We start from the raw sequence: 23,109 nt of genomic DNA, 5'->3' as shown, positions 1-23,109 counted from the left end.
CTGAAACTCATTCCCAAATTGGGTTGGGCTGCCTAACTGAGGTCCAAAGCAACTGTGATGGTCAATTTTATGGGTCAACTTGGCTGGGCTACAGTCCCAAGTTACTCAGTCAAACATGCATTGACATATTGCAGTGAAGGTATCGGGTAGATGTGGTTAAAGTTCATAATCAGTTGACTTTAAGTATAGGAGATTATCCTAGATAATCTGGGTGAGCCTGATTCAACCAGTTAAAAGGTCTTAAGAGCAGAGGCTAGGCCTCCCTGATGAAGCAAGAATCTTGGACAGCAGCTTCCGTCCATGTCTATAAGTCCCAGCCTGCCCTTCCGGTGTATCTGCCACATGGATTTCCGAGTTGCCTAGCCAGTCCCACAATCACATAAGCCAATTCCCTACAATGAATCTCTTAATATACACCTCCTATTGATTCCATTTCTCTGGTCGAACCCTAGCTGACACAGCACCTAAATAATCATCACAGTAACCCTAAGAGACAGGTGCTATTATTAGCCCCACTCATAGATGAGGAAACTGAGGCACAGAAAGATCAAGAAGCTTGCCCAAGGGAACCCAGAGCTCCTAAATGGGGAAGCTGGATTCTAATTTGGGCAGCTCGATGCTCGAACTCAAGCACTTCATGAACTTCTACTCCACAGCCTTTCTGAACGAGCAGAACATAAACAGCTTTAAAAAGTATTTTTTAAAATTGATTTTGGATTGCCCTAAAAAGTTCTCCAAGTTTGGATATGATGTGGGAGTATTTTTGTATTCAATTTGGATTACCCTAAAAGTTCCCCAAACTTGAGCGCAGGCAGTCCTGATTTCAAATACAGGTTCAAGGGGTACACTCTGATGTCTATGCCTCTAATCCAGGTGATCTGACTCCTGAATGCCCTCGAATGCGCCTCTGAAAACTCCAGGCAAGGGGATCTCCAGAGCCTGTGGATTAGTACAAGATCTCTTTGGAAAGTAGTTTTGGGGCCTGAAACAAAAATTACAGAAATGATTTGTGGTTAACAAATCTGAGCATTCTAATATAAAAATGAGTCAAATTGAAAGAAATAATATTCTTATTGGTTATGTTCTTCTGGTTCATCCATAAGTAATGGAGCGCAAGAGAAGATCTTCAAAGAACGTTGTACTGGTGAGAATGCAACCTTTTACTTGAGGCAAGTTGGTAGTATCTATGAAAAGTCTTAAAATGTTTGGGGGGTTTTTTTGATCCAGAAATTTTGATGTGTTAGTTCCACTGCTAGGAATTTATCACAAGGAGGTAATCATTGATGGGCCATAAAAATGAGATATAAGAATCCTATCACAGCATTGCTTTTAATAGTAAAAAAGTGGAAATAACCTAAACATCCAACAATAGAAAAATAATTAAATTTGGTGAACCTACATAAAGGAACACCACTAAAAATCACATCACAGGAAAATGTTTATAAACTACTGTTCTGTGAAAAAGTTTATGTACGACACTATGTATAGTACGATCTCAATTATGTTTTAAAAAATACACCAGTTATAAGAATGTTTACTGAAATGGGAAAATGTTCATGATATAATTTTAAATGAAAATAATAATTTAAAAACAGTATATTCATGAGCTTCTATATTAAAATTATAGTATCTGTTTGAAAAGATAAAAACTAGAAAGAAATCATCAAAATGTAATAGTTATTAACTATGAGGAGGTGGGATTATATATGATTTTCTTTGTTTTTATATACTTAGTTTTTCCAAATTTTCTATCATGAGCATATTCTGCTTTATAATCAGAACAAACAAATGTAACTTTACTTAAAAATCAAAAAAAAAAAAAGAGCAATGGTATAAAAGATAAGAATTCACCATATGGAAAAACTGAAGAATGCGGCTCAGCTTATAAGGACTTTCTCTACTTGGAGCTTCTCTTTGGAATCTGTAACCAAAGAGAAGCTGCTAGGCAATAGATGGTGATAAACTTTAAGTCCTGCTTGTCATCCCTTGATCGCACCCCTGGACTGCCTACACAAGGCAGTGTGCCCGGGACAATATTATCTCTAGGAAACAAATTTATAATTGAGGGGATGTTTGTATTTTAGACACAATGTTACTCCGAAGCATTCAACAATTGATACTTTCCTTCTATTCTTTTATTTTCTTAATTACCAAAGGGTACTGACTTCAATCCTCTTTTCCAAAAGGAGAGAGAGTCACACGCAACTCATTCTTTGGCATGCTTGCCTTATTTCTGCTGCATTTAGAAGTGTTGCACAAGGGTGGGTAGGCTCACTCCGCACCTCTGGAGAGCTGCTCTTCAAATGGAACAAGATGGGAAGTGACAAAAACTTGTCACTGGGGCGGAACTGAATGCTCTGATTTATTATCTAGAGGAGCACCTAATCAAAAAGGAAGTCCCCGACCCTGAAATTGTATTTGTGGGAAAAATTGTAATTTGGGAAATTGTGTTTTTGAATTCTGGTTTTAAGAAGGATTTTATGTATAAAATAAGATTGAATTTTGATCAACAGCCGTTGACTGTTAATGAGACAGGAGGTGACTGGGCTATTGAATAATGGTTCAGCAATTCTGTCCACACTAAGATTCTTTCAGGAATTAGTACACTTTTGTGGTTTATAGGTCTAATCAATATATTTGAAGAAGGTGATACACGCTGCACCAATAAGGGAAAACATTTAGTCTAGCTGTATAAGGATATTTATTAGTTGGGGTAAAATCATAAGCTAGGGACAGATTGAGATGCACAAAGATGTATACAAAGTTCACTCAACTAAAGGCTATTTAATGTAGATTTTGTAGAACTGTGTAAATAACTGCTTCTAAATTACAATGCAGAAAAGTAAAGGACGAATATAAAATATAACCCAAGGGAAAGAGAGGAAAGAATCAGGATGAAAACATTTAAGGGCCAGGAGTTGCATGTGCTCCCTGGACTGCTGAGAAACGGGTGGCCACACATGCCCATCTTGAGAAAAATAAATACAGAACCAGCTGCTGTTCCAAAGTTAATTGCCTGCTGACAGTTTAATTTGAAACAACTTCAGAGAAGCCCCCACACTAGGTACTCTGGAAGTAGTAGGCCAGCAGATAGAACTTTTCAATTACCCCGCTAATATACCATATAAATGCTTCATTTTCATTCCCATCACACTAGGAAGAAATGCTTAAGTCACATTTCTTAAAACCACAATAAAACAACACTTTATATACATATATATATACTTATTTATTCCTCTGTAGAATGCCATAAAATGTTAATAATCCTTTCACATCTCCCATTGCAAAAGGATTTTTTTCCCACAAAATCTGTAGACATTTTAATTTTTCACCTCATTTGTGGCATTACAGATGCTACAGCAAAAGTAATGTTTCTCTTATAGCTTAGAAAACATAATGCCAGAAAGTAATTACACAGAAGCTATAGTTTATAGAGGTGCAGGAATCAAAACATAGGGGCAGGGAAATGCTACAGAATTACAGTAAAGTAAGCTCCGCAGAGCATGGCATTTTAATAGACATATTCAGAAAGGAAAAAAGCAAAAACAAGTTAAATCTTTTGCTTTTAGCTAATCTATTTAAACTGTAATATGATGATGGTAAAGCGTCAAAGTAAAATCCTCAACATCTTTATAAGATCAACAAGATACCAATGCAGAGAACCAAGACCCTTTCAAATTCTTCATGACGAAGTAGCGCCTATGAGTTTTAACATAACCAACTATTAATTGTGAGAGTGCTGAACTATGTGCTACAAATATTCTGCATGTTGGGTTTCAGTCCCTTCCTGTGCAGGGTGGCATTTAAGGCCACATTATGGGCAGGGGTGTTGAAACGGGCCCTACTGAATCTGGAGTGGCACCAAACCACCATGAAGCTATTTGAGATTTGTGAAGAAAATAGAAATGCAGGGTATATAAAATTTTAAAGGTTAAAATAATTGTGAATGAGAATAGAAGTTCAATAGAAACTTGAGGAAAAAAATCTATCTTGGAGAGAGCAAAAGAGGTTTTCTTACAGATGTATACACAAAGATATGACCACAAAGATATGACCATAAAGATGTTTATTGCAGCATCACTTCTGTTATAAATTGGAAACAACCCAAATGCTATCAATAGAGGACTGATTAAACAAATAATAATATAACTACACTAGAAAATTCTATATAGCAGTTTAAGAAAATAACGAAGTGGAAAGTGACATGGTAAAATTTTTAAAAATGTAAATGAAAAAGACAAGCTGGCATAAATATATATATATATACACACACACATATACATACATACTACATACACACACATATCCCCATTTATTCTAAATATTATTTGAATATACAACATATATATATATATATATATACGCATAGAAAGCAGACTAGGATGGACACTAAACCAATAGACTCTTAAAAATTGTTGTCTATGGAATAAAGGCAGACACCACATATTTCCGTACCACTAAAAAATATTTTCATGTGTTACTTGTATAACTCTCACATGACAAAAAGAGATAAAAATCCACAGAGCAATCAACAGTACTTCGAGTAAAGGACGACAGGAGTAGGACTATGAGTGGAGGTAGAATGAAACAGTGTTTAATCATGTTTTTTCCCCAAACATTCTTGACTATTTCCTCCTTTCAGAAATAGTCAAAGAAGGGCTGGCCCCGTGGCCGAGTGGTTGGGTTCGCGCGCTCAGCTGCAGGCGGCCCAGTGTTTCGTTGGTTCGAATCCTGGGCGCGGACATGGCACTGCTCATCGGACCACGCTGAGGCAGCGTCCCACATACCACAGCTAGAGGGACCCACAGCGAGGAATATACAACTATGTACCAGGGGGCTTTGGGGAGAAAAAGGAAAAAATAAAATCTTAAAAAAAAAAAAAAAAAAAAAGAAATAGTCAAAGAAAATTTCACTCAATTTTATGCTCATGTCTTGTAAAAACATCTTTATTGGTGCCATAGGATATAAGAAAGTCTTCCCGAAGGCCTTTATTAACTATGAAAATTTTTAGGATTTAAAAAAAAGTGCAGATAATATTGCAAAGCCCATTACTCAGCTTAAGCAATAAAGCAGTATAGATAAACTTTATGCTCCCTGTGGACCCTTCTCTGACCCATTCCATTGATAATCAATATCCTAAATTCACTATCTATTACTTCCATGCACCTTTTTGTACTTTTATTACATATATATGTAGCCATAAAAAAATACTCAATAAACAAATATTGTTTTTCTCCTTTGACAAAGGGAGTCTGCAAACTTTTTTTGTATCTGGATTCAGTAAACTTTTTCTATAAAGGGTGAGATAGTAAATATTTTCAGCTTTGAGGGCCATATGGTTTCTGTTGTAACTAGTCAACTTTGCTGTTATAATCTGTAGGCAGCCACTGACAATACGCAAACAAATGGGCATGGCTGAGTTCCTATAAAACTTTATTTGCAAAAACAGGTGGCAGGCCAGATGTGGCCCATTTGCTGAACTCCGCTTTATACACGATACCATACCTATCCTTCCACAACTTGCTTTTTATCATCCAAAATTATGTTTCTGAGGTTTATCTATGTTGTCACATACAGCTGTAGTTCCCTTAATCCAAACAGTGCTACTCTCAACATGCTTGTACATGGTTCCTTTGGCACATGTGAAAGAAGTTCTCAAGGGTATATAATACCTGCTGGTCGTAGGGTATGGGCATTTTCAGCTTTACCAGATATTGCTCAATTGTTCTCTAAATACGATATGCCAAATTATTCTCATACATATTTGTTATTGTCAATCTTTGAGATTCCTGTGCCAACTCAGTGGAAGTGAAATGGTATCTCATTATCATGTTAGCACACATCTTAATAGCAGCAAGGCAAAGAACCACCTTTTCAAATATTATGTGGCTACTTGGGTTTCGTCTTTTGTGAGTTTCCTGACCATATTTCACTGAGTGATTTGTCTCTTTCTGATATGTAGTTTTTATTTATGTTGGACATTAACCTTTGTTGCCTATGTGCATTGGAGAGTCATGACTTGTCTTTTCACATGCTTCCGATGTCTTTGTGCACATAAGTTTTAAATTTACACATAGTCAAATTTACCAATCTTTCCCTTTGTAGTTTGTACTTGTAGAGCCTTGTTTAAGAACTCATTCTCTACCCGAGAGTCATAAAGATATTCTTATGCATTTCTTCAAAATGTTTCTGTTTTACTTTGTCTTTAGATTCTACCTCATGTGATAAAATAAAGCAAATTCCATCAGGATTTTTAAAGATATGGGTAATCATTGCTCCTGCACCATTTGTTGACATATCCACTTTCCCCACTGATCTGTAATGCCCCCTCTGTCATAGCACATGATACAGAACTGTAGGTAACCACCTATGTCTGTTGTGGCCTCTATTCTGTTCCACTGACCTGTTAATCTGCTTGCTGACAAAACACTGTCTTAATTACTTTCAAGAGTCCACCTCTCTCTCTTGATCTTCAAAACTGCCTTGGTTATTTTTGCTCTTCCTTATAAATTTTAGAATCACTTTGTCAAGTTCAAAAATAATTCTTTGGTGATTTTTTTACTGAAATTTCAGTGAATTTTAAGAATAGGTATTAAAGGAGGTTATAATAGATGGCTTTAAGAAGGCTTTAGGAAGACTAAGATTCAAATGATAATTTTTGAGAAACAGACATAGGGTTCTCTGTTTCGTTGCCTTCTTTTTCTCCTAGTGTAAATTATTTCCTTGTAGTAGGTAAAACATTCAAGATGAAGAAGCTGGTTTCTCAGCCCCCATAAGTCATTAGGATCTATTATTCAGAGTTGTAGGGTGGTAGAAAGAGCTTCTAATTTTCCATTCATGACATTGAGTGCCGCAGGGCTTAATTTTCTTTATTATCTTTAGCTCCTTCTTTCCTCTCAATTAGTTTCCCAAACTGCCATTCCATAGTACATTTTCTAGATGTTATTAATAGCTGTGTTTGGGAAAGGAAGTTACAAACTCAAACAAGATTTTAAAATCCTGTACAGTAAACCTCTCACTTGCGTTTTATAATGCAATTTAGTACATCAAAGACTCTTAGTGGAATCACAGTGAAGAAAGATATGTCTAATTTTCTTTTAACTCACCATTTCACAAACTTTTTTGTGCATGAATTTATTTCTTGCATACTGATTAATATCCTACAGAAGAATATTCCACAGGACATCAAGTTGTGGAATAGTGTATTTATACTAATAAGGAAAAGAAGAAAATTCAGACCTTTCTGACTTCCACATTGTCAATCAGCAATAAGCAAATTTTTTAAATGCCAACATCAAAACAAACTAATCAAAAAGTATCCAGCAAGCCTCTTAAAAATGCTTAAGGGTTGTTTTTTAGCTTGAAGTCTTGGTGTTGGCCTATATCTGATGAAACTTTTCCTTTAATTTGACAAGAGTTATGCTTTCCTTCTTATTTCAGCATCGAAACGAAAGAACAGGCAGACATCCCAGATTTATTCACCTCTCACTGTGAAATCTATAGGAATGTTTGGCCTTATAAAAACACAAACAAAAGAAATGCATCTCTCCTATCCTTGCTGGGCTGTAAGCCCACCATTCTTGCTGCTGAGTGGCCTGAGGAGAACCAACAAACATACCGAAATTAAGTGACTTTTTGTTCATATTTTCTTCCTTCTGCTCTGTTGACACAGCAGGTATTAATCTGCTTGATGCATTGCTGGCCTGGTGGGGCAGCCCTGCTCAGCTGAGGATGACGGGAACAACAGGTCACTGCCAGTCTCGGCAGACGCCCTGGACAGAAAACAATGGCCTCTCCCGGAAAAACATTTCTCCTTTCTTATAGGGCATTACTCCTTGCTGTTGTTGTAGCAAACATATCAGTAACAGTCATGGGCGAGCTTTTGAGAGCCAGGCTCTTCCTAACCTTCAAGGGAAAAACACTGGCATTTCCCTTTCTCTCTTTGAACTTCATTTGGCATTTATTCAACAATCATTTCCTCATGCTCATTGTAGACCAGGCAGCATACTAAGTGCTAGGGTTGCCAAGACTAGTAGCACAGCCCTTGAGAATCAGATAGTTTAAATTAGAGGTTAAAGAATAAAATACTTTCTGAATACCCTCAAGAGTACCACAAGCATTGCCTGAAGTACGACTCTGAAGACTCGGACCCCAACTTTAGAGTAAACAGGCTCTCAGAGATTGGAAGTGTAAATCCGAAACAAGGGGCACTCCATGCTCCATGAAGCTGGAGGCTTTTTCTTGTTTTCTACTGTCTCCTGAGGCCAGATTAGGGCCTCTCAACAATACTGACTGGCTATTGACTAAGCAAGGTGTTGGAGGCATCGAGAATGATTTAGCCGTGCATGAATCTTTTCTATTTTATTCCCAGCACTAGCTTGTCCAGCTTTCCCTCGACAGTGTTTCCTCGCAGAGTGGCCCATTCCATCTGTGACGAGCTATATCGGGAAATCCTTCCTCACGTGGTGCGGAAATCCACCGCCTACGGTCCACCCTCAGACGCACACTCTGCCCTCTGGGACTCCACGGAAAACACAAAACAGTGCCCTCCCCTGCTACTTTTTATTTCAAAAATTTTAAGTCTACAGAAAAGTTGAAGCAACAGTACAATTAGTACCCCATACGCTTTTCATCTATTCACCAACTATTAATATTTTCAAATATTTTCTGAAAAAATATATCTTTTGCTGGTTTTTTCTCATGAAGCATTTGAGAGTATGTTGCAAACATAAGACTACATCACCCCTAAAACTTTGGCATCTATCTCCTAAGAATAAGGACATTTCCCCACAAAACAGCATTTGTATTGTACACCTAAAAAAAGGAAGATTAATAAAATATTATCAAAAGTAAAATTCATATTTAAATTTTCTTAATTATCACCCAAAGTGTTGTTTCTTTAATCTGGGATTTAAAAAATTCCAGATGAAAAACAATTCACATTCTCTTTTAACCTAGAATTTCTTGTAGCCTTTTTGTATTTTTCATGACATTATCTTTTTTGCAAAGTCTCCTACTACATAAGTGATAGCTACGTGCACTGCTAACGCATCATTGGAGGGCGCAGACTATCAGGTTGTCTCACTAGTGATGATGTACACACTGACCTCTTGACTAAGAATGTGATCACCAGGTCTCTTCAATGAAAAGGTACATTTTTCCCTTCATAATTAAAAACTTAAAAACACATTTTAAGACAGTGTGAATATCTTTCCTCCAACAACTTTTTACTTTTTTTTTTTTTGAGGAAGATTAGCCCTGAGCTAACTACTGCCAACCCTCCTCTTTTTGCTGAGGAAGACTGGCCCTGAGCCAACATCCGTGCCTATCTTCCTCCATTTTAGACGTGGGACGCCGCCCACCACAGCATGGCCTGCTAAGGGGTGCCATGTCTGCACCCGGGATCCAAACCGGCAAACCCCAGGCCACTGAGAAGTGGAACGTGTGAACTTAACTGCTGCGCCACTGGGCCGGCCCCCTCCAGCAACTTTTTACCCAAGTTTTAGGAGCCATTGATGATCCATTTCTGAATCAACTATATTACACCGAGAATCGCAAAATGGTGATATTCTGATTCTATGATTTACTCTACATGTATTAATTTTAAAAATCCAATGTATTAGAATCCACTATCATTTAAAATTTTTTTGATACTCAAATTGTCCCAGATTTGGCCAGTGGGGGCCTCTTGAAGCTGCCTCCTGGGCCTTTTTGATATGATCTCATTAGTTTAGCATTTCCTACCCTTCTGTCACCCCAGGAGTCCCAGCTGACCTGTACTTTCCTCCTGCCTAGACCTAGCATCAGCCATTCCTCCAAGGATGCCTGGCTTCTCTTAGTGGGGAATAGCATTTATGAGGAACAATTTTGCTAGTCTCTCCTACAGGGCAGCCCTCCAGGTGTCTGAAGCCAGTTATTTCTGTCCCATCCACCTCCCAAACTTCCACACCTCCGCTAAATCCACCCAATTCCTCACACAAGTGTTCCTGACTCAGTTTTGATTCCCACCCTCCTCTTCTCTTTCATATTCCCTGTTCCAAGTCAGCTGCTATCTTCTAGTCCAGTGGTTCCCAACCTGGCTACACATCAGAGTCACTAGGGGACTTCTTTAATAAACAGATTCCCAGGATCCACTCACTCCACTTATTGAATGAGACTCTCCAGGGAGGGGCATGGAACTCTTTTTTTTTTTTTTTCTTTTAAGTGATATCAATATAGCCAGTCCATTGCATACTTCAATTTTTCAAGGTCTGGTGAACCCAGAATTGAATACAATATCAAAAGTATGGTCTAGAGCTATTACTTTTCTTATACTGGACATTATACTTCTTTCAATGTAATTAAATCAATGCTGACATTTTTTGGGAGATGGTGACAATGACATAAAAATTTTGACTCATGATGAATTTATGAAGAATTAACTCTTCAAGATTTTTTCAAACATATTGTTGTCACATCTCTTCTATCTCCTTATGTTCCATTGCTCTTTCAGATCTAAGTATAAGAGTTCACATTTGTTCCAATTAAAACTCATATTGCTTGATTCAGTCAAAACTTCAGTATGTCAAGGGTCTTATGCATCCTGATTTTATTATCCAAACTATTTTTTACCCTTCTTCTTCTTCTTCTTCTTTTTTTTGGTGAGGAAGATTGGCCCTGAGCTAACATCTGTGCCAATCTTCCACTATTTTGTATTTGGGACACCACCACAGCATAGCTTGATGAGCAGTGTATTACCCTTCCAACTTTATGTCACTCACAATTAAGCATGCTGTCAAAGTCCTCTCTCTTATGCTGTCTTTTTTCTTCTATTTTTTAAGTATTAAAAAAATCAATCTTACAAACTTTTCTATGATTGTGATGGTGGTTACCATAACTATATGTTTGTCAAAAGTCAGAGAATCAGATACCAAAAAGAGTATATTTTAATGTAGGTGAATTATACCTGAAAAAAAACCAGCCTTACACTCCAAATACTCAGCTATATTTTTCTCCCAACTTAGGTCTCACTAACTTATTTTGATTGACAGTTTCTGCAAAATGTATTGGTATTCTAACTAAAGGAGTTTTCATAGATTTTGTATTTTTATTTGTTTGAGGTCAACACATTCTAGGGTCTGATATCTTGAAAGAGCATCAGGTTTGCTTTACTGCCAGTCAAACTAATGAATGCATTATCATCATTTTATCACTTCCCACAAAACAAAGTGCAAAGAAAAAGTGATGGAATGTGGAACAAGGAGAAAGCAATATTAGAAAAATTACAATCCTTCACAGAACTGGGTTAAAAAAATTGAATATAGGCCTGTCATTCTTCTTCTTCTTCTTTTATTTTTGGTGAGGAAGATTGGCCTTGAGCTAACATTTGTTGCCAATCTTCCTCTTTTTGCTTGAGGAAGATTGCCACTGAGCTAACATCTGTGCCAATCTTCCTCTATTTTTTTGTATGTGGGAGGCCACCTCAGCATGACTTGATGAGCAGTGTCTAGGTCTGCGCCCAGGATCTGAACCTGCGAACCCTGGGCTGCTGAAGTAGAGCACACAGGCTTAACCACTATGCCACCAGGCCAGCCCCAAGGCCTGTCATTCTTGCTTAGGAGTGGAAATTAGACAATTTTCCACCTATTAGTTTGACAAGGTTTTTTTGTTTTGTTTTGTTTTGTTTTGGGGAGGAAGATTTTCCCCAAGCTAAGATCCATTGCCAATCTTCCTCTTTTTTTGCTGAGGAAGATTAGCTCTGAGCTAACATCCACGCCTATCTTCCTCTATTTTGTATGTGGGATGCCACCACAGCATGGCTGATGAGTGGAGTAGGTCCACTCCCAGGATCTGAACCCGTAAACCTGGGCTCCAAAAGTGGAGTGCACAGAACTTTAACAACTCGGCCATAGGATTGGCCCCCTTGAAAAGGATTTTTAAAAATACTCTTCAGTGCTGGTGATGGTCTTGTGAAACATACTCTCAGACAGTGTGGGTGAGAGGCTTAAGTAATATAACTTTCCTGGCTATTTGAAACTATCTGACAAGAACTTAAAGAATTCACTTGGAATACATACACACTGATAAAAAATCTAGAAGGAATTACATCAAATTTTCAGCAGTAGCCAGCCATCTCTAGCTGATGGAAGACAGGCTGTTCTGTTTTGTTTTTTTAATGCTTTGTATTTTAAAAAATGTTTTTAAAATTTCCATGATGAGCCTATGTTAGTTTTTTTCTTTTCTTTTCTTTTCTTTTTTTCGCTGAGGAAGATTCACCCTGAGCTAACATCTGTTGCCAATCTTCCTTGTTTTGTATGTGAGCCGCCACCACATCATGGCCACTGATGAGTGGTGCGGGTCTGCACCTAGGAACCGAACCCAGGTCACCAAAGCAGAGTGCACCAAAGTTAACCACTAGACCACGGTGGCTGGCCCCCCATGTTAGTTTTTATAATTAGGAAAAATCAGGGGCCAGCCTGGTGGCATAATGGTTAAGTTCATGTGCTCTGCTTTGGTGGCCTGGGGTTCACCAGTTCAGATGCTGGGCATGGACCTACACACCGCTCATCAAGCTTTGCCGAGGCGGCATCCCACACAGAAGAACTAGAAGGACTTACACCTAGGATACACAACTATGTACTTGGGGATTCGGGGAGGAAAAAAAGAGTAAGTTTAGCAACAGATGTTAGCTCAGGGCCAGTCTTCCTCACCAAAAAAAAATCAATACACATTTGTAAAAATACTGGTTAAACAAATGGGAAGAAAATAAACCACAAAAGGAAAGAAATAGGGATAAAATATTTTTTTTGTAAAGATTTACCTGTTATTGATAGGAATTCTTAAAATAAAATATGTCTTCCAGGTAGCCAATAATTTTACAAAGAATTTTTGTTCACTGAATGAAGAATATTTCCCTTGTGAAGCTTCTCTGAATACCAGAGAAGATTCAAATTTACAATAACTCTAAAAGGGATACTTGCATTGCCTCCAAACAATATTTCCCAAACAAGAAGCTTTATAGAGAATTATTGAATACTGTAAATTCATACCTTGAAGAACGATGCTCTGGTTTATTTCGTTCGTTGCGATCTGTAAAGAAAGAAGACAGTTACATGTCAAGATGCACTTTAGAAGCCCTGGAAAAAAAGTTCTTAAATACCAGCTGGCATACCATTAGATTTCACAAACGGATGTTCAAGGGCTGCTGTGTCCACCCATGTATAAAGCGTTCCATCAGAGTTGAGAGCATTTGTCTAACAGAGGAGGTAGAAAGGATACCAAGAAGGACCAACATATAGAGTTTTCATGGTTTGTTAAAATCATGTATTTGAAAAATATATCATTGCATGTATTATTCCATTTTCTAAGATCTTTGCTGTTTTAAACACTCTGCTAAAACCAAAACAAATTTAGCTAAGGAAAGAAAGTAAGGAAACTGAAAAGCCACAAATTACTCAGCTCAAAAAAATCATTCCATGAATCATGGCTGGCAAAAGCTTCTAACAGGATGGGGAGGGGAAAAAAAATTAGCAGTCAGCTACAGCAACATCTGCAAAGACACTAAGACCAGTACAGCCTCATCCTTAACTCTCTATCACCCAGAACTTTCCAGAAGTTGGATTTCAATGTTTCACAGATAATTAGGTCTCATGTGCTATCGGTCAGTGGTTCTTAACCAGGGCGATTTCACCCCAGGGGACATTTGGCAACGTCTAAAGACATTTTTGGTTGTCACAACCAGGGAAGAAGGAGCTACTAGTGGGTAGAGACCAGGGATGTTGCTAAACATCCTACAATGCACCCTACAACAAAGAACTATCTCACCCAAAATGTCAACAGTGATGAGGTTGAGAGACCCTGCGATAGGGTAAGAGAGAACAGCATGGCTGCTTGAAGTTTTCAAAACCGCCTGTTTGGACTGCTATAAAATGCTGTTAGGCAACCTCAAGACTATTATACACAACAGAAAGAACCATAAAATCTACAAGCTGTCTTTTTTGACTCTAATGATTTTTTTTCAGTCCTGCTTAAAAATAAATACAGTAAAAAGGTCTCAGTGTTACGGAAAAACTAACCAAAAGCAATGTGTAGGCCACATTAAAATCCTATGCAATGACAAAAAAAAACCCTCCCATGCAATGTTATCAAAATATAGTTTTTAAAGTATCTTCTAAATTAATACTAACAAGATAGAACTTAATGGCAAAACAAAGATTAGATAAGAATTCTTTTTTTCCCTTAATTTTATTGCTGGTGGAGCAGCATAAAGATAATGAAAACATACTCTAAAACTTCTAAGAGAGAATTATGGAAGAAAAGGAATACAATTTACATAGTTAAATGTATATATCAATTCTTTCTGAATGGGTTTATAAAAAAAAGAAATGTTTTTTAAACCAAAGTGTTAGTACACAGGAAGACACTGTTCTCGAAAGACTAACAAGTAGGAAGATTCACAATAAAAAAATGTTTGCTTTTAGATAAAAATGCTCTCCAAAAGGCACAATGTTAATATGTTTCTGGTTCCAACTTCTCCACACAGTGACTTAGCGTTATTGCCGTTTTAAAACTTTTGTTTTAATTTACCTTGGTTTTACCCCTCCTTTAAATAAAAATGTTACGGTTTTTTACTTGTTGGGTATTAAAAATTTGAAGTCTTAGCATACAGTGCACATTAATCATTTTTTCAATCATTTCTCTTCAGCTTTTAGTATGCTAGTTTTGCTAACACAAGTAAAGTATAACGTCTCAAAGTAAAACTAGAAACTGGATGCAGACCAGCTGTGATATAACAAAGCAACGACTCTTACCTGTGGCTAAAGATGAGCTAAAAGTCTGCCCGTATTGCTATCTGATGTGGCTGTGATCCTAGTTTCGCATGTAATAGCAAATTCTCGCGCAAAGCTTCCTAGTGGTATGACACACAGGAGGAGGGGAGAAACAGAGTCACAATGCATGTAAACAAGACTCAGCATCTGAGGGCTTCCCTCCAGGGCCTGTTCTCATTGGCAGATGTGCTATGACCAGTCTGCACAGCTGGAATGCAGCCACTCAGGAAGCGAATGGCTCATAGCTCTCCTTCATTCTTGGTTAAAACAGGAAATTCTACAGTCATTTTTATACTTTCTGCTCTAAGAAAATACAAATGCCTCCCCATAGTACTTCTCTATGAACTAATAATTAAAAACCAAGAAAATAACTTGATAATCTGTTGGAAGACATTTTATACCTTTCTTCCCGAACTCACTTTTAGCATTATATGTGTTATGTAAACATGCATACACAAGTGTTTATAATATGTTACTCCTAAGACCCATATATTTGATAATTTGAGGGTAAGGGTAAATTATCCATTACAATATTCCCCATCCTCCACCTCTTGACAATGGAAAACAAATTAAAACACATGTTCTTGGCTTCATCTTTTTTCTCAAAGTATACAAATAACTGGATTTCACATTTTGCCATAAGACATCTTTTAGCTTGAATACATATAAATATGCAGCGTGTATATGTTGTGTATTGTACGTCTACACATATTTTTATATACTTATTTTAAGCAAAGTGATTTTCATCACAGCCAAGAATATTGTGCAATTGTCAAGAAATACATTAGTGGTAATGCTGAATTTCTGGCAAAATAATAAGGTTATTATTTTGGTTCGAAAGCCAGGACTGAACAAAACAAAGCACTGAGGGCAGATTCAAGATCTGGATCGTGCCAACAACAATAAAACATTTGGATAAAATAACCTAAAGGAAAATGAGAACAGATCTATAGCAAACATGGAAATTTCATCTTTACTGTATATAGTGCTTTAACATATGGACTTTATTTATTTCAAATCAAATATTTTTTGGCACATGCCCCCAAATTTTTTTTCAGTTTCTAATTTTAAATAATTTGGAGAGAATATACTTGCAAAGCCTTTCTGAACTTTTATATACTTAGAAATCATACAAATAACTTACTAGCCCAAAGTCTCACCATTTCTACCCAAAAAAAAGAGTTATTAAAAATAAGAATGCCCTAACTCTACAATTTAGTTGGCAAATGCTGCACATTTGCTGTAGACAATGCACTAAACTTCAGGGGTCCAAGCAGAGCATGATGATTTAGGTCACTCAAAGATCAGCAGTACACTCTCAATGTGAAGGTCAGCACAGTTGGATGGCTATGTAAAAAGTCTGTTGGTTTTGGAGGTATATGTCACACACACACACACACACACACACACACACAGTGCGAGAGAGCGCTTGCCTTCCCTGCCTCTACTCACCCATGTCTCCTGGTTAATGAAGCTAATTGGGGAAATGGAAGAATACCTTGCAAGCAGACCAAAGGCAGAATGGTGCAAAGGGGGTTGATGGCTGCACGTGTGTAAATGTTGTGGGGAGATGGAAGGAGGCAATGGGGGAATTCATGGCACATCAAGGGGACTGAGAATCTGCAGAGTGGTAGGAAGTTACCATGGGTCAGTGACTCTGTATGAGAGCTCCAGATTACCCCAATTTTTTTGCCATGAAGATTCTGGTTTTAAGTAATTTGGACATACATGATTCTAATGTTTATGGTATACCACTTATGTAGAAATGGGCCCTGCTCTGGCAGGGACAGCTTTTAGGGAATAGCCAGACAGATCCTACTGATGTGTAACCATTCAGGGTGATTCTTTTTTTTTGAGGACGATTAGCCCTGAGCTAACTACTGCCAATCTTCCTCTTTTTGCTGAGGAAGACTGGCCCTCAGCTAACATCCATGCCCATCTTCCTCTACTTTATACCTGGGACCCCTACCACAGCATGGCTTGCCAAGCAGTGCCATGTCCGCACCCAGAATCTGAACCAGTGAACACCGGGCCACCGAGAAGTGGAACGTGCGCACTTAACCGCTGCACCACTAGGCTGGCCCCTGGGTGATTCTGAATCTAATAATACAACAAACACTTTGAAATGAAGATGACAAAAATGCAAATGTCATCTTTTGCTTTGATTAAAACTAAGAAGAATGGCCAACTCAAACCTTATTAAAATACGTTTAAGACATTCAGGCTTTGAGGATTTGGCTTTGATCACTTAACTGGAAAGAAAATCAAACCCATTGTGTAGGGACTTACACTACTAACTCAAGTTGACAGTGAAAGGTCCTAAATCATTCTTTGAAATTAGTGGGAAGACTCAGTCTACATGAATGAATACAGTAGTACCCCCTTATCCACGGGCATACATTCCAAGATCCCCAGTGGATACCTGAAATTATGGATAGTATCAAATCCTATATATATCCTATGTTTTTTCTTGTACATACATACCTATGATACATACCTATGAATTAGCAACAATAACTAAGAATAACAATAACTAATAATAAAACAATTATAACAATATACTGTAATAAAAGTTACTATAGATTTTAGCAACCTAGCATATAATCTTTTTTCTCTCCTTATTAAGTTAAGAACTTTTACCTTTTCACTTAAAATAAGCACTTTATGGCTTCTCTTTGGCATATTCGAATTACCAGCATCACTACTCTTGTGCTTTGGGGCCATTATGACGTAAAATAAGGGCTACTTGAACACAAGCACTGCAATACCAGGACAGTCAATCTGATAACGAGAGGGCTACTAAGTGACTAAGGGGGCAGGTAGCGCATACAGTGTGGACATGCTGGACAAAAGGATGGTTCACCAGGGCCAGAGGGCGTGGGGCGGCACAAGATTTCATCACGCTACTCAGAGTGGTGCACAATTTAAAACTTACAAATTTGGGGTGGGCCCAGTGGCGCAGCGGTTAAGTGCGTACATTCCACTTTGGCGGCCTGGGGTTCGCTGGTTCGGATCCTGGGTGCAGACATGGCACTGCTTGGCAAACCATGCTGTGGTAGGCGTCCCATATATAAAGTGGAGGAAGATGGGCATGGATGTTAGTTCAGGGCCAGCCTTCCTCAGCAAAAAGAGGAGGATTGGCAGATGTTAGCTCAGGGCTAATCTTTCTCAATAAAACAAACAAACAAAAACCTTACAAATTCTTTATTTCTGGACTTTTCCATTTAATATTTTCTCACTGTGGTTGACCACAGATTACTGAAACTATGGAGAGAAAAACCACAGACAAGGGGGGACAACTGTACACACAGACACATTCACAATAGAATAGGAAGTGGTATAAAGCAATCTGTTTTGTACCTCACACTAGAGCACTAAAATCTTTATTTAGAGTATTATCTATAAAAGGATTCTTTATCACACTCCCAAAGCATTACTGTCAAACTCCAACTTGGGAGTTTATAATATATATCATTTTTAAAAAGCAGATCACTCCTACATAAATGCTTTGTGCTATTCAGTATTAACTAAAGGAAGGATACCCACACTCTGAAAAAGAATTCTTTGCAGTAACAATATCATTACCTCTTTACTTATGATAAGTAGAATAAATAAAACAATGAATCCAGCCATTAGAAGACAGAAGATATTCAGGGTTCACCAACCTTACTTTGGTGACTCTTTAAAAGATAGCAAAACTGGTTCCACTCAAATAGAGCATGGATGGAAGTTTACATCTGAGATCAGAGTTTCAGAGACTTTTCTAAAATTTTTAAATGGTTCTTAAATTAAGGCAGAGAAAACTGCAAATATATGTCTACTTGAAAAGAAGACAATATTCATTCTACAAAATTACTGACATCAACTAATACCTATTCACCTCCTCTTTCTAATTCCATTTCACCGCCTTTGTTCAGGTGTGCTTGCAAACTGATTTTTAGTCACTTTTGAGATTACCACAGTGACTAGTATATTGCTCTTTTAAATGATAGGTTTTCAATAAATACATTCGTTGTTGTTGAAGTTAAGTGACAAAGTTACTACTCTTTTGATCTAAAATACCAGGAAACTAAAGACACAGGGCCAGCCCGGTGGCGCAGGGGTTAAGTTTGCACATTCCACTTCTCCGCAGCCCAGGGTTGGCCAGTTCAGATCCCGGGTGCGGACATGGCACCGCTTGGCATGCCATGCTGTGGTAGGCATCCCACGTATAAAGTAGAGGATGATGGGCATGGATGTTAGCTCAGAGCCAGTCTTCCTCAGCAAAAAGAGGAGGATTGGCAGTAGTTAGCTCAAGGCTAATCTTCCTCAAAAAAAGAAAAAAAAATTAAAGACAATCTCTGTGAGTCACCACTGCAGGAGAGAAATAAGGCATGTTATAGAGAAGTTTACATGAGTGCTGCCCATGCTATCATGGCTAAGTGGAAAAGCTTGGTCTACGGCATGTCAAGACTGACACTTTTCATTAATTCTAATTATAAAGAGCCTAAACTCATTAAAATGCAGCACTCTAATCACACAGGAAGGGAGAAATTAGAGATAGAAGGGAAGTTTTTTCAATATGGGAGTTATGTTTCAACAAAGAAGCAGATTGTCTCTGGAATCTGTTTTCTCCTTCTGATGCCCACTGTCTTCACTTGTGTTTTAGGTTCTGATGAACACTCGTCCGGACTGTTGTGGCTTGACTGGATTTTCTGGTTCTAGTCTCTTCCCCTTCAAAGCAGCCATACTGCTGGCTAGATAAATCCATGCCTCAGAAAAATTACAAATCACTACATGCCATAGATCCTGAGAGGATTGCATGAAATAATGACAGTGACATCCTTAGGACCTTGCCTGTGCACAGTAAGCACTTCAATAAATGTCAGCTGCCATCATGTTGTTAAAAGGCCAGCTATTAACTAGTTGTAGTGACTAGTACGGCACTGTAGTGATTGCATAAGTTACTTAACCTCTCTTCACCTCAGTTTTCTTATCTACAAGATGGGGAAGAATACTATCTTTAGAATTTTTGTGAGGATAAATAAATTAAAGGATATAAAGAGCTGAGTTCAGTACATGGAACACAAATTCTACAACTCTAATTCTGTTACTACTACAACTACTACACATCTTTAAAGGTTAAATCTTCAATCTATAAAACCATCCCTGACTCACTCCTCCTTCTCTTCAGCATCCTTATATTTGTTTCCTATTGCTGCTAACAAATTACCACAAACTTAGTGGCTTAAGACATCAAAAATTTATTATCTTAGAGTTCTAGAAGGCAGAAGTCAAAAACAGGTCTCACTGGGCCCAAATCAAAGTGTTTGCAGAGCTATATTCCTTCTGGAGGCTCTAGGGAAAATCTGTTTCCTTGCCTTTTCCAACTTCTGAAGGTTACCTGCATTTCTTGGCTTGTGGCCCCTTCTTCCAACAGAGCAGCATCTTTAAATCTCTCTCTGACTCTGACTTCCTCTCCCCTTCTTCCACTTTAAAGGACCCTTATGATTACATTGGGCCTGCCAGGATAATCCAGAATAATCTGTTTATGTCAAGGTCAGTTGATTAGCAACCCTAACTCCTCTTTCCATGCAATATGACATATTCATAGATTCCAGGGATTAGGACAAGGACATTTTTGAGGGCGGAGCATTATTCTGCCTACCACATCCTATTTGAACCCTCCTACTATCTACACCACTCCCTTGAACTTAGCACATGATAGTGTGTACTATTATTTAAGGTTTCCGGCATGTGTCTGTCCCTTATCTAATCAGTGTGTATGATGAAGGCCGACTCTGTCTCAGACTGCACCTCACAGTCAGCCCTCTGTAAACGTTGGTTTGGGATTTGGATAATGACCATATCCAATACCCTCCCATTCCCTTTCCTGCCCTGTGTCCTTCAGGCTGTAGCTGGTTATTGATATTTCTGACATTAGTGAAAAAAATGTGTCTTCCTACAAATTTGCATACATTTTTTACTTTTTATAAACACAGTAGTGATTTAAGAGTCACCTTTGCCCTAAAACAATTGACATTTGGTCCAGTCCTTTGTCTCAAAGTAGCTCTCACCAAACCAAACCACACATAAGAGAAAAACTAGAGCATATTTGAAATGGAAGAATCAGCTATTTGGCCACAGGTTGCTACTTCTTTTTAATAATCTTTAAAACGGTTCAACCAAATCATTTTGATTGTTCAGTTCAACTCACTATTGAATCAGGCTTTTTTTGATTTGGGTTTTTTATGTTAATAGTCTCAGAGAAGAAAACTCAGAGTCACCATCTGTACTGCCCCTCTGCACCCCAAGGTGAATCTGGCAGAGACTTCATCAGCGCCACTGAGGTCCTGGGAAGCAAGGTGGTGCCGGAGCAGAAATGGAAGGTTGTGATCAACCCTCCCTGCTGTCCCCACCTCAAGCTCTCTAATGATTCTCTTATCTTAACAATTACTTTCACACCTCTTATTGTTACAATATCTCACTTTTTTCCAGCAAGTAAAACCTGTGATTTAAATAGGGATAAGAAGAACTTTTAGTTAAATATAAATCTCTACTCCCCCAATTGCCAAATTAAAAATATCAGGTCCATATTAAAAATATTAGGCCATTCCTAAGAGTTTTTTCTACAGGAGTCATTACCTGGAATAAGATATGCTACAAGAAAGGTAACCTGAGAAAGTGATCCAATAACAGGGGTTGCTTTCAATGTTTCCCAAATTTTAATAACCTCTTGGATAGTTACAAAGCATATTAGTATCTTAAAGGCTCTGAGAAATCTTGCAATTAAAAACAATCGTTTAACTTGGTTTAACACAGCACTTCTCAAACTAGGTTCTGGTACTTCAGCATGAACAATACTATCACATTATTACCATCCACTCCCCCGGGGAAACCCTTAAACAGAGCTTGGTATTGTCATTTCCACGTTGGACACCATGCCTGACACATAGGTGACACTTCTCTAATGAACTGAACTCCAGCTGGTGTAGGGCCAACCACAGGATCCAAACACAAAAGGGAGTGATGAGTAATGTCAACGGAATCTCTCTTCCAAACCAATCAGGTCAAACCCTGATCTTTTAAGATTATATTAAATATGCCCTTTCTTTAATCCCATCACTTATTTATCTTTGATTTTTGCATTGTTTACTTTAATTTGTGCATCTTAGAATTACAGGTTCCACAAAGAAGGTGAGCACTTAGTGCTTCCAGGTATCTACTACTGTGTGCTACCCATTATGGGAAATCAATAAATACTTCAGTATGACAACCTAGATAGAGCTTAAGAGCAGGACCTCTAGGTCAGACAGGCCTTGTTTTGAGTTCTTGCTGCACTATTTATTTAATACCTGAATGACCTCAGCAAGATATTTAACCTCTGTATGCCTCAATATCCACCTCTGTAAAAGGAGGATAACAGCAGTACCCATCTCATCAAGTTGAATAAGGATTAAATGAAGAAACGCATATAAAGGATTGTATGGTCACTGACCATGAAAAGTGTTCAATAAACGTTTACTATCATGATGATAATATCAGGGGTTCAGATCATTCATGAAGTTCATAACATTGTGGATAGAATTATTTAAAAGGCTAATTATCCGCTGTCAAATATGGACTTTTTAAAAATTCTGTAGGATTTTTTTTCCTATTGCTGGTCAAGAGGACAGGAATGTACTAATAAATAACTTCCAAACCTTCTCTTCTCCAATGGCTCCAGCGTCTTTCCCTTCCCAGCACTTTTGAACCAAGGGCTACTATGAAAAATTAATAAATCTGATTTTCACTTTTTTTCATTTTCCCATTGCAGCTTCTGACAAAGTGATAAATAAGCCCTAAACGTAAGCAGCAGAAGGGAGAAAGAGAACTAAAAGGCAGACAGAAGCCGTTTCTTCAGGATGGAAAACTGTGCCAACCAAGGATTGCCATCCATCTCATTCCTTGAAACCCATTCCTTGAAGTCTCCCCATCTCCAGCTCATCCTGTGGGTATCAGGCCCTCACAGTCATTTTTTGAGATTCAAGAACTCTAAAATGAATCTCCTGAGTAGGATGAGTGAGTGATAGAAAGAAAGTAAATAGATTAAATATTTTATCTACTTATGAAATTACTGAAATCTGCTCCCATATTTTAGCATAGTATGGATTTCATTTACAAGAATCCAGAAAATAAAGATTAAAATTGTTATTTCAGGTGTCAAAGGATAAATAACATCTCTAACCACAGGTTGCTTTTTCAGCTGTTAGGGTAAAAATAAAGGTGTTTTTTTTCTTTAAAGGGGAAAAGGCCAATTCTTACTGTCTCCTCTTCCTTTCGT

At 37.9% G+C, this 23,109-nt stretch overlaps 1 protein-coding gene across 36 annotated transcripts in view; it reads right to left on the bottom strand.

The window, feature by feature from the left end:
* Window positions 1–23,109, bottom strand: part of SH3D19 (SH3 domain containing 19) — a 163,089-nt gene that overhangs the window by 70,784 nt on the left and 69,196 nt on the right. For 22 of the 36 annotated variants that reach the window (XM_070611571.1, XM_070611574.1, XM_070611572.1 and 19 more), the window contains exon 2: window positions 13,029–13,068. In XM_070611571.1, coding sequence (XP_070467672.1) covers window positions 13,029–13,068 — 40 coding nt within the window. Of the gene's footprint in view, window positions 1–13,028; window positions 13,069–13,150; window positions 14,978–23,109 lie in introns of those variants that run through there. The other 14 variants (XM_008526286.2, XM_070611587.1, XM_070611592.1 and 11 more) reach the window with 11 other exon arrangements.

Source organism: Equus przewalskii, chromosome 2 (assembly GCF_037783145.1).
Source record: "Equus przewalskii isolate Varuska chromosome 2, EquPr2, whole genome shotgun sequence".
NCBI lineage: Eukaryota > Metazoa > Chordata > Mammalia > Perissodactyla > Equidae > Equus > Equus przewalskii.
The sequence above is the reverse complement of the archived record's forward strand: the minus strand, read 5'-3'. Positions and strand labels throughout refer to the sequence as shown.